Source organism: Notolabrus celidotus, chromosome 21, assembly GCF_009762535.1.
Source record: "Notolabrus celidotus isolate fNotCel1 chromosome 21, fNotCel1.pri, whole genome shotgun sequence".
In the NCBI taxonomy this organism is placed as follows: Eukaryota; Metazoa; Chordata; class Actinopteri; order Labriformes; family Labridae; genus Notolabrus; species Notolabrus celidotus.
Genome location: NC_048292.1, coordinates 23,043,766 through 23,056,270, shown reverse-complemented (window position 1 = coordinate 23,056,270; position 12,505 = coordinate 23,043,766). Strand labels below are relative to the sequence as shown.

General features: G+C 41.9%; 1 protein-coding gene across 1 annotated transcript in view; it reads right to left on the bottom strand.

Moving 5' to 3' along the window:
* The window catches only part of zdhhc17 (zinc finger DHHC-type palmitoyltransferase 17), a 46,356-nt gene that overhangs the window by 9,448 nt on the left and 24,403 nt on the right, over window positions 1-12,505 (bottom strand). The window contains exons 7-10 of the mRNA XM_034673430.1: window positions 12,222-12,384; window positions 11,960-12,085; window positions 8,334-8,476; window positions 7,132-7,232 (exon numbers count right to left, since the gene is read on the bottom strand). Of these exons, the coding sequence (XP_034529321.1) occupies window positions 7,132-7,232; window positions 8,334-8,476; window positions 11,960-12,085; window positions 12,222-12,384 (533 nt within the window). The remainder of the gene's footprint in view (window positions 1-7,131; window positions 7,233-8,333; window positions 8,477-11,959; window positions 12,086-12,221; window positions 12,385-12,505) is intronic.

Genomic DNA, 12,505 nt, shown 5'->3' with positions numbered 1-12,505 from the left:
ATGTAAAAGATTATGTTTGAATTAAATAATAAACATTGCATCATGTCCCATGTTTGGAACATACAATCCCACAAAAAGCAGCCCATACAGGAAGCATTATGTTACAGTCATGTCTTCAGGTCTTATGGTGGTACATGTGGCTCCAGGAGGGGGCTTTAACACCTCTCTTTGGATCCATATGTATAACTTCAAGGGGCTCTGAACTGTTCATAATCTCATAACATTGATATTCTCTCAAGAAAGATGTGAGAGTGGAAGCTGGCAGGCCTTAGGCTGTAAATGAAACACCTGCACTGTTACTATTACACGTTTAATATTTCATCCCTTGAGTCATGAGATAAGCTTTCTTTTTTCTTCTCAACCCTGAGATCTGAACTGGCTGAACATGATGTGAACCTGGTCTGCAGAAGTCTGTTGGAAAGCAGCTACAAGGTAAACATAGGAAACACATGCACCACCAGCAGCTTTAATTTGTAGGTGATTGTTGGAGCTATTTACATTGTTTCATATATTTGATTATTTTTACCGTGATCAATTAATTTATTGTTATTTCATTTAAGGTAATTCTGGGATTAACTTTGATGCCTTAGGTGTTATTGATATATTTCGTTACTCACTTTTAAAGGTTGATAGTTTTGCACTGGGTGACGTGTATATAGATGGGCAGGTAAGATAAGAGGGGGGGACACAGAGGGAGGTGAATGGGTTTTTACCGGGAGATTTGAAGGCACAAAGACATTCCCTCTTGTTTGAGAGAAGCCTTTTTTTGTTGTACAAAAATACTGCATAGTTGGATGGACATTGGCAATCTCTGGACACCTTGTACGGTCCACTCTCCCCGTGGCCGGTTTTTGATTTGAGTTTTGTAAAGCTGACCAAGTCAAATAGCCACAGTTTAAAGCACAGTTCCTCGCCCTGATAGAGGCCTCGACACATCCTAAAGACCACAGAGCAGTTGATCTCCATGAGTACCCCCACAGTTTCCTCGCTAAAATGACCCGACGAGGGAAAACACTCCCCAGAGCACCTCACTGGTGTGTTACCTCAGTGACCGGTGGACATGCAGAGGTGATGTGAATGACTGATGACTGTGCTTCAACTTCACATTAGTAGTTGTTTATCTTTGTATAAGCTGAGGGGTGATGGGCTTCTGACAGGGTTTCCCTAACAGCTGACAGCATAAAAGGTAAAAGACAGATTCATCAGTTTGATACGGTACATTTAAAGCTTTAGTTTGTCGTGGCTTCCTGCGCCCCCTGTTGACAAAGCGTTACCTCTTATTACTTTACAGACTTCTTGTAGAGGTGCTAAATCAGATCCGTCCAAAACATCCATGGATGGTTGCACCAGCAAGTCGTTGGACAGCCCACTCCAAGTCTTTTACAAACTTGGGCCAAATCTCAACCATGTCTGGGCTGAAAGATGCAAGTTCCTGTGAGTGGCCATGAAACTCTGGACTCTGCCTGCAGCGTGCAATGCAAGAATACATTTGGTTTATTAGCTCCCTTGCTGTCGGGGTATTTTGCGGCTGCATTAAGATTAGGAGATGAAAACTGTCAGCAACACTGGAGATAAAAGAGGAGGTTAAATCATCCTTGTGTTGACTCAGGCAGCTTTCTTTCACATCATTTGTGGAAAGAAATCCTGAGAGAGGCAAAGAAAGATGTCACTTCAAGAAAACAAATCAAACTGACAGGGCTCCTCTCCTCTTCTGCCTGGGCCAATTTCACTCTGACTTCATCAATCTTTGAGTCGTTCACCTGCTGGAAATACATTTAGGAGCAGAGACGACTGAGGAAAAATATAAGCCAAGTCTGGAAAAGACAGAAACGTTCCGTCCAACTGCTCCACCCTTCGTCATTTGATCTGATTTCAACTGCAGGCATGAGGAGGACAATGAGCTCACAACGAGAGAAAGTGGGTCAGAGCTGGAAGACATAACACTGCATGATAAAGAAGTGCTAAAAACTGAGATCTCACATGTCTTCCTCTACACTCCTTTACAGTGAGTTTGAGTTTATGCATCTCAACAACAAAAGACATCAAAAGAGAAAACTCTCCTCTCAGATCTGATCAGACTCAGGCTGGGACTCGTCAGACCAGATGTTGGACTCAGCTGATGACACCAATGAAAGGTTTTGTATTTTCATACTACGATCCAAGTTCAATAAATATTCACTATCACTGCTGGCTCAGACACAGAGAGGAGCTGGACCAGCAGCCCAGGCTGGGCCTCAGTCTGTGGTTTATGTAACCGTGAGCTGAAGGGTCAGATGGAGTAGACTAATGCTCCCCTTGAAGCCATGAATCAAAGACTAGAAAGCAGAACATCAGAGGAGGTTAAAGCATCCTTAAGCTTTTAAAATGTACCTTTAGCTTCTCCCCTCAAAGATTTAAGCTGACAGAAACTAATTCATCCCTAGTTTTCAACATATTTCCAAAAATTATGCAAGGAAATGTACATGCCCTGTGACAACGACTGTTGGGTCAATATTAAAGAGTTAGGTGCATCAAAACAAGAAGTGGAGTTCTTGCAAAATAACTCAGAGTACACTAAATTAAATAAGTTAAATTAGCTTGAGCAAAACTTAAATATGATGTGCATGTTTGTCTGATTGATTAATCTGAGCAAGGGGCCCGTCTCCTAATCAATGCACAAAGACCTGTCAGTCTTCTCTGCTGGTTTTGTCACTGAAGTCCCTCAGGAGTTTATTTCAAAGTTTGTTTCTGCTGCACTTTGTTTAAAAAAACAAACAGCTCCTACCTCTCCGACAGACTCCAATACATCTCCATCAATAATAGCAAGTCCCATACCACCCCGTCACACATGGTGTCCCCCAAGGCTCGAGGCTTGGTCCCCTCCTGTTCATCCTGTACATGCTCCCCCTCGGTCACATCATACGCCACCATGGACTTCAATTTCACTGCTATGCCGATGATACCAGCTCTACATCTCCACAAAAACCATCACTCCTGCCATCGTCTCCACCCTCACAAACCGCCTCACTGACCTCAAAAACTGGATGAGCAACAACTTCCTCAAACACAACTGCAATAAATCTGAAATCATTCTCATTGGCCCCAAATTCCTCCTCCCTTCCACCCAAAACTTCTCACTAAGCATCGACAACCACACAGTCACACCCTCCCCAGTGGTCCATAACCTCGGCATCATCCTCGACCCCACTCTCTCCTTCAAACCACACATCAGAAACGTCACCAAAATATCCTTTTTTCACCTCCGTAACATTGCACGCCTCAGATCTTCTCTCTCCTCCTCCAGCTGAAACACTCAACCATGCCTTTATAACCTCCAGACTTGACTATTGCAACAGCATTCTTTACGGCCTCCCCTCCACTGACCTCCAAAAACTCCAATACGTCCAGAATTCAGCTGCCCGGTTACTCATCCACTCCCCCTCCAGAGCCCACATCACACCCATCCTTCAACACCTCCACTGGCTCCCCAAATAGCACCAAATCCACTTCAAGATCCTGCTCATCACCTACAAAGCCCTCAGTAACCTTGCCCCCTCATACCTGACCGACCTCCTCAAAGATGCGTCCAAGCACCGCACCTTGGGGGACAGAGCCTATGCCATCGCTGCCCCAGCTCTCTGGAACTCTCTACCTCCACATTTCCGCAACTCTGACTCACTTCAATCATTCAAAAACCACCTCAAGACCTTCCTGTTCAAAAAAGAATACAACACATGACCTCTACCCCCGCCCCACCTTTGTCCTTGTTCTGTTTTATTTACCGGTTTTATTTTTATTTGTCTGTAAAGCCACTTTGAGTACCATGAAAAGCGCTATAAAAATCAGATCAATTATTATTATTATTATTATTATTAAATGTGTCCACCTCAGACAAATGCTCAACTTTTCTGCACTACATTGAATTCTTTCCTCGGACCATTTCCTAAATGTTTATAATGCAAACTCAATAGGCAGAAAAAAAATAGATGAATGGGAACAATCTACATCAAAGTGGTCTCAAAAGATCAGTCAACTATGCAGAGTGAGATCGTTTTAGAGAATGAATCAACAGCTTGAGATCAAAGTTTAAATCGGACCTACGATCTCTCGTATGAAAGGCTAAACTTTTCATGAATCCTAGGAAAGATTGGTCAAATTCAAACGGCACTAACCCAACATATGAGTGATCTCTGCAGCATCTACACTCTAACACCTGGCTTAGTACCCCCTTAAAGTTCAACCACTAAAAACACCTGTCCACATGACATGTCGTTGAAACCAGTTTCATTCTAACACATCCAGACCTCCAGCCTTCGGGGTTGTTTTAGCAGGCAGCAGAGTGAAAAGTCTCACTCATGTTAACATTGAATTTATAATCAACTTCAAGATAAGATGAGCACAAAATAATCCTTCCTCACTCCGCTCTGTACCAGGAAACCACCTGATTTACATAAATAAATGCAAATAATATTCATGTAAGTGAGCAGCTGGACATGAAGTACCTGTCAGCCTGAATGAGGTAACATCACAGAGCTGCAGCAGAGAAACCCTCTCTGTGCAGTCAGGAGCATGAAACATCGTGTCTTTCAGTTTAACACAGAGAGGAGAGCCTTGGAAGGATTGATGGCTCACACTTGGCTTTATGAACGACTTGAAAGCTGGAGGGCAAAAGAGAAGCCTGATAAAACATGTTCCTCACAAGCAAATGTCTGCACACAAAGAAACTCCCTGGAGTCACAAAGGCAACTTTCAATTGATGTATTAACAAACATTTACCACAAAACCCCGCTTATGCAGTAAGTCCAGGGCAGGAACATCACTGTGGGATAATCTCTCTATGAATTCTGTTTCCTCGACACACGTACTTCCAAGAAACACAAGCTGACACAAGCTCCCAGCTGCACCGAGAGGACTGAAAGGAGCACAGTTTTCTTTTTCAATAAGCTCAGGTCACAGATATTTCCCTCTCCCTCCCCCATTAGCGGAGCAATGAGGCACAAAATGAAATGCCCTCCGCAAACAGGAACTCCTCTCTCACCTCCTGCAATTAGCAGCTCTCCAACAGAACAGCAATTCTTCCATGAACAAAACAACGTAAGGGCAGCCGCGCTGAGGCCGACAGACTCTCCAGAGCAGCTCAGTTTGGTTTCAGCCTGCAGTGATCAGACACTGAACTCCCTGTGCACCCTTCATGTTCATTAAATACCAAACTTTTTGGATGTTTTTACTCAAACTCCAATCTGTTTAAAGTCTGTTTCACACTGCAGGGCTGCCTTTCTTTAACATAACCTCAGCCACGTTCTTTTGCTCCTTACATTAACTTTTTCCAATCTGCTGCAGTTTGCCTGTAACTCAATCTCACTGCTGTTTGAGCCTGCAGACTGCTCCTCCTCTAATCTTCTGTCTTCTTCAACCAGAATGCATCCGCAGTCTAAATCTATTCAACCAGCTCATATCTTACAGAGATCCCCTCTGCTTGAAGATCACAGTTTGCCAGATTTGCAACGAGCCTAACAGATTCATAAAAGCGTTTGGCTTCTGATGTACGACTCTGCTCATGCCAAAATCAAATTGCCCATTTCAAACAGCATTTGACTCGACCACAAAGCTTTGAGCTGATGTCTTTTTTTTCCAGTAAACACCGAGTGCCAACTCTTGTCGCTCTGGCATACTTCACATAGATGTGGATTATGGATGAATAAGAGTAAAACAGGTGGACAGGAGAGCTCTTCTTCACTCTGAGTGGCTGGAAAGAGCCTCAGAGGGCTGAACTGTTGCTTGACTCATTGTGAAATGTTGCACACAGGTTAGAGGAACAAGTCTACAGTCAGTGCTCAGTAAAATCCTCACTGTTATTAGTTTATAGATCATTTTTACCGTCTGTCTTACTGATCTTCCTGTTGTGTAAGTTGCTTGATTCTGATTGGTCAAAACCCCTTGACAGCGGTTATTAACTTTTACTAACATGAGCAACTCCAGAGTCAAACTGATCACACGTCACGTCAAATCAATCCATGGAAAAAGAGTTCTGGCACATTTAGCTTCTGTTTGTTGACACCATAGACCGTTAGGTGAGGTAAAACCATTAGCTTCCTTTAGCATCATATTGGTAAACAATGTGGCTAAAACGTTAGCTTACGTTAGCCTGCTAAATCATGATGTTTACATATTGGATCCCTCCATCAATATGATGAAGGAGCGGAGCAGGTGAGAGAAACTTTAGGTGAGTGATCTCTTCAAAGAAAGTTAAACCCTGAGCGGTGGTGATGATAGCAGCAGGGTTCAAAGTTGTGACATTAGTTTCTTTTTAAAGGTGTGTGAACCGCAGAGCTCAGAGAAGAAGGAGAGCTGAATGAGGACAGTTTCATGTTCAATCCACCGCAACAGGCAGAGAAGAATCCATCACCATGGAACGATAAGTGACAAAGAATCAGTGGGACTATTTTTAAAAACTGTAAACATAAATCATTTAAATCAATAAAATAATCTTTAATCAATGTTTTTGACGTGTTTGTATTTTAAGTTAGTAGCCGGGGTCTTGTCTCACCCTATCGGGATTCTTTATCCCATAAAAACCTGCTAACCATTGGTATCCCTTGCTTCTTAAACATGTGAAAGTGTTTCTACATGAAGTGTCTGTATGCAAAACATGGAACTCTTAACCTTTCTCACACTCAAAGTAAGACTCACAGAAAGTCATCCTAATTTCCCAAGTTTTCTGTAACGTATGTTGAAATATTGTTATATTCGTAACAGCTGCAAAGATCAATCACTGGGTGTGAACTTAGATACTCCCAGAACTACACTTTTTCTGACCTGCTTCTTTGGTAACATATTTGGGGATTAATGGACCAGAGGAAGAAAGTTTCTGTTCTTAGTCGTAATATGCTACAGATTTTTTAACAGATAAAAGCAGACATGACATGTTTGTAAGCCTAGAAATCCTGGTAAAAAGATTATAGTAGACGTGGGTGGAGCCAGACTATCAGTTACTTTGTGTTTCAAGTCCTCATGCTTGTCTAAACTGGTCCTATTCACTGTAGTGTCCTGTTTTCAGCAGAGTGATATTAATCCTGTCAACTAATCCTCACCAAGAATACTTCAAATGTTTCCTTGAGCGAACAATGTCACAACGGAAGCAGTAAAGGATATCATTCCAGAACCAGTAGAACCAGGTGGTGTACATCCAGAACTTGGTGGCCAGGTATATTCCCAGAGGGAGGGCGCTGTGCATGGAGTGGTCGAAGAAAGCCCTGCAGCACAAAGAGAAAACAGAGAAGAGCTATTAGCATATTACCTTTCTTTGTGATCTGTCTCATGCCTCTCAGGCTTCAACCTCAGGGGGAGGAAATGAAATCCAATGTGGGACTTAAACATGTTCACAGCCTGTTTCAGACATATATCATACCTCCCACTTATGACAGCTGTACAGGGGTAAACATGACTAGATAGTTTGAGTTAAATAAGGCTGAAAGTTATGTATAATGAAGGGCAGGGCTGTTCTGAACGACAGGTGAGAGCCTTCAGCTGTGTGCAAGGTGTCACATCCGCTGATTCCACTCACTGAACTTAACTCCCTGGGTGTCAACCCTCTCTTCTAGGAATGGCGATGCCTTAAAATCAACTCTTCTGAATAACTGTGAGTCTGAAAGTGTACACAGAGCTAAGACGTCAGCCGTACACCGACTCTGGATCTGATTTCTGTTGTTTTAGTGAAATTAAACTGGGCCACTGGTTTCCTAAAGTACTTTCTTGGTACGACTCCCTCTGCAGATACTGCTCTGCTAGTACCCTCTGCCTTTCATACATCAAGGCATTCTTCCAGCAGATGTTAAACCTGCTCACTGCAGCACATATGGACGAATGCAAACCTGAGTGTTTGATCTGAACCCTTCAGTCTGACAGCAGCAAAAATAAACTCGACCAAATCCTGCCGACACTCTGCAGCGGGACTCAGCAGCCTTCACAGTCACATTGTTATTTTAAGGAGTAAGCATGTGAAGAATGTCACTGAATGTGGAGGTAACTCTGGGTAATGTGTGTTATTGTAGTCTGGAGCCGACGGTCAGAGAGAGGCACAACAAACGACACCAGCAGGACCAGACGGCTGTAGTGACGGGGTTAAACATGTGCGTGTGGCTGCAGACTTTAACAATGAGACAATGGCACGGTGTGGAGGGAAATTACAGGTGTTTGTCAGCACACAAGGGAATGAGCATGTGTAGTTTGTAAATAGAACATAAATTCAACTACATGTCAAGCACTTTAAATCACACAGATATTTTAAAAGGAGCTGTAGAAGTTATAGTTGATTAATGAACAAGTTGAGTGATGGATGTGCGACTGAGACGTACTTGGAGAGGAACTGCACTGTGACCCAGACGCCGGCGTACATGAGGCCCTTGATCAGCCAGGAGTCGATGTCCAGGTCGGCGATGAAACCAACGAGCCAGATGACCAGGAAGGGAGTTCCCAGCATCACCTTCTGTCTGAACTCCTGGAGACGGAGAAAGAGGAGGAGGAGGAGGAGGAGGAGGAGGAGGAGGAGGAGGAGGAGGAGGAGGAGGAGGGAGAGAGAAGTTAATCAGAGGGGAACACCCAAAACAAAGGAAGAAAGAAAAGGTAGGACATAAAGAAGAGAGGTTTGAAACATTAAAAGAGAGGACAGGTATCAGAAGAGACAGTTAGGGAATGAATCAGGAGAGATTGAATCAATACAAGAGATTTTTGAAGGAGGAAAGAGTCCTGTTGAGTATTTTGTATCTTTGGAGGGTTTTAAAATCTATTCAATGAGTAAAAGATCTTAACTAAAAACTGAAATATTATGTCAGGGTTATAAATCATGAGCTTTAGAATCTACCTGCCGTACAGTCAGGTACATAACAGCTGATTTATTTCTAGTATTTTCCAACTGAGACTAGGTTTCAGAGATCATTTTTTCTAGAAACAATCAAAATATTTTCAACAAAATGGTGCAAATTAAAACATATACAAGAAAAGGAAAGAATAAAAAGCATCTTTGGCTTTTCAGGTTCACATTAATGATGAAGAGTCACCTGTTTACATCTGGGTTTTTTTTATCTAACTCTTAATTAACTGGTTCTAATAACTATATGTTCTAGACGACACTGCACTGTAACTCAAGTCTTACATCTTAGTTTTTTTCCTCTCCTTTTTTGTTTCTTTTCTGGAAGCAGAGGGACACGACTCTTTCATCATGTTTCACAAACCACACAGGCTGAAAATCAGCCTGACAGTCGTGAATGTCGCTGTTATCTCACCAGAGAGCGTCCCACAGGAGCGGACGCCTCGGCGGATCAGAAAGGCGTCTCTGTAGCAACGCTCAAATTGAGGCAGATCATTGTCTTTGCAGACTACTGCCACAGAGTGTAGCTTGCAAAAGTCTTACATTTCAATGCAGGCTTGTTAGATTTTAACTTCTGTTTCTGGTATTTTTAGTTTTATCCTATCTTGGTTATTAAATTACCTTTTTTTATAAGATTCAAAACATTGTGTAATATAGAGATTTTTTTATTTTGTTGTGCTATTTGACCAAACTCTTTTGATGTCTTGTGTCAAGCACTTTGAAGTGTCTTGTTGGTGAAATGTGCTATATGAATAAACATGCCTTTATGCAACACAGACTGCAAAATGATCAGTAGATATTATGTAGATTTATGAGTTATTAAGTCTAAATGTCTGGGTATGACGAGTGAAGGCAGGCTGAACTTTCAGTTTGTATACAGTTTAAGAGTCAAGTGTTTTAATGTATCATTTCTATATATTTGTTTGACTAAAGAGAAGCTGAGAGACTATCTAAGAGAGTGAGATGTATACCAAAAATCTACCAATGACCTGTGAGGCTCTACACACGACAGCACAGACCTGACACGAGGGATCTAATCTAACATTGGGAGCAGCTTCAGAGCTACATGTGATGCTAACAGTTGTCTATTTGGTTATTTGTATAAACATGATCTTTAGAGATCTATTTGTTGTCTAGCTCCACACGTTACCTTTTTTAACTAATAATATCCCAGCAGACGAAGAGAAAGACAGCAAAAAAAATACAGCAGAGTCAAAAACAAATTCAACATTTGTCTTCAAAAATTATACAAATTAAAATGGTGAAATGTACGTACACTACCAGTCAAAAGTTTGGACACACCTTCTCATTGAATGGTTTGTATTTATTATAATTATTTGAAACACTGTAGCTTAATACTGAAGACATCAAAACTATGAAAGAACATATATAGAATTGTTGAATGAACAAAAAAGTGTTAAACAAAGCAGAATATGTTTTAGATTTTAGATTCTGTAAAGTAGCCCCCCTTTTCCATCATGACAGCTTTGCACACTCTTGGTATTCTCTCAGTCTGCTTCATGAAGTGGTCTCCTGGAACGGTTTCTAATTAACATGAGCTGTCCACATAACACATAACTGTCCCATTAAAGTTACTAACCATAGACCTTTCTGGAGTCCCTGAGCTCCATTGTCTCGTAGGTTCCTCTGAGCTGCTGTAGACGTCCCCCTGCTGTGGACGTTCTGGACTCCAGCTGATACGGACGTGCTGGACTCCAGCGGCAACAGCTTCTACTACTCGTCTCATCACTATCCTCGCTCCCTCTCTCTCTTACTCCCCTCTATCTGTCTTTCCAGACCCAACTCAGTCGAGGCATGATGGCTGTCTAACATGAGTCTGGTTCTGCTCAAGGTTTCTGCCTGTTAAAGGAAGTTTTTCCTCACCACTGTAACTAGCTAAATACTGCGATGTGCAATGCTCATGTTGGATTAAGGTGGGGTCAGACTGAGTCTTACCCTGTCTTGATGTTAGGTCTCTGTTCATAATTTGACATAAAGTGGTCTAGACCTCCTATGTTCGTAAAAGCGTCTTGAGATAACGTTTGTTGTGATTTGGTGTTATACAAATAAAGATTGATTGATTGATGATTGATGATGAGCCTTGTCAAGAGTTCATTTGTAGAATGACTTGCCTTCTTAATGTGTTTGAGACCATCAGTTGTGTTGCCACTGCCTTCCTATCTTAGCTCATTTTAACTCCCTTTAAATTAAAAATGTAATGTAATTTTTAATATATTTCTAATTTTCCTTTTCTTTTCTGTATTATCATTTTAATTGTGTTCTTTTATGCCTGTCTGAATGTCTCCAATGCTTTTAATGTTTTAATGTAAAGCACATTGAGTTGCCCTCGTGTATGAAATGCGCTATACAAATAAAGCTGCCTTGCCTTGCCTTGCCTTGCCTTGTTCAGAGGTAGGGTTAGTACACAATGGATAGCCTTATTTGACTACTGTTGTAATCCAGATTATGGCAAAAACAGATTATTTCATACTTTTGATGTCTTCAGTATTAATCTACAATGTTGAAAATTAAAATAAATAAAAACCATTGAATGAGAAGGTGTGTCCAAACTTTTGACTGGTAGTGTATGTCAAAGAATCACTTAAATACTAAACAAACAAAGAAAGGCAGGGCTCAGAGTTCAGAGCTTGTGTGGAGGAGTTATTCATTCGGACTCTCTGTGGTCAGACTGGACTGTGCAGAAGTAACTTTGTTTCAGTATTTCCTGGTAGTTGTAACGTTAAACATGACCTTTTGTTTATGCGTTGTCTCCTTCCTGTCAGACTGTCTGGTTGCAGACTTGAGAAGTAGTAAACTGGTGCCAAACTGACATGTTTGGACTGAGCGGTAATCACAACCTGGGACACGCTGTGACATTGCAGCAGTGCAAGAGTTCAGCCTGGACAGGCCTGTGTGAGCATGCCTGAACTGAGAGAGGTGTTTAACAGAGACCCGGAAAGGTGTGTTTGTCCGACAGATTTGATGACTTCACTCGATTCTACCTTTGCACCTTTCTTTAATGCTGTGATGGATAATCACTGTGATGTGATGTTTTTCTACTCCACCATGCTTCCCTTTTTAATGTGCCGTGTAATCCAGAGTGCATGTGTTTACCTTGTCCATCTTCAGTCTCTTCAGGTAGGACGGGCTGTCGTATCCTTTAGCCTGCCGTGCTTCCTGTAAGTGATTGATCATCCACACGTTCTTCCTCTGCTTGGCGAGGTCTAACGGGGTTTCACCCTACAGAACATGAGAAGATAAGTTTGTACCCATCGTAAGAACATTAATCAAAGTCTAATTTTCTCTCATAATATCAGCAGAGATCAAATATAGAAATACACAAAGACAGTGTATGATACCACGGGGAAGGGATTACCTTAATGTTCTGTGCATCTACGTTAGCATTGGCATCCAGCAGCAGGCTGATGACAGTGGTGTTACCAGCCAGCACTGCCCAGTGCAGCGCCGTGTTCTTGTGATATTTGTCGCCCAGGTTGACAGAAACATTGAAGGTCAGTAGCAGCCGGGTCGGATCCACACTGTCACACAGAGGGGGGGAAATTGTGTCTTTAAGTATTTGAGTTTTGAGACCTATCATCAACATAGCAGAGGAAAAGTTACTGACATGACTCAAGCAACAGGATCTAATAGTATTCATGC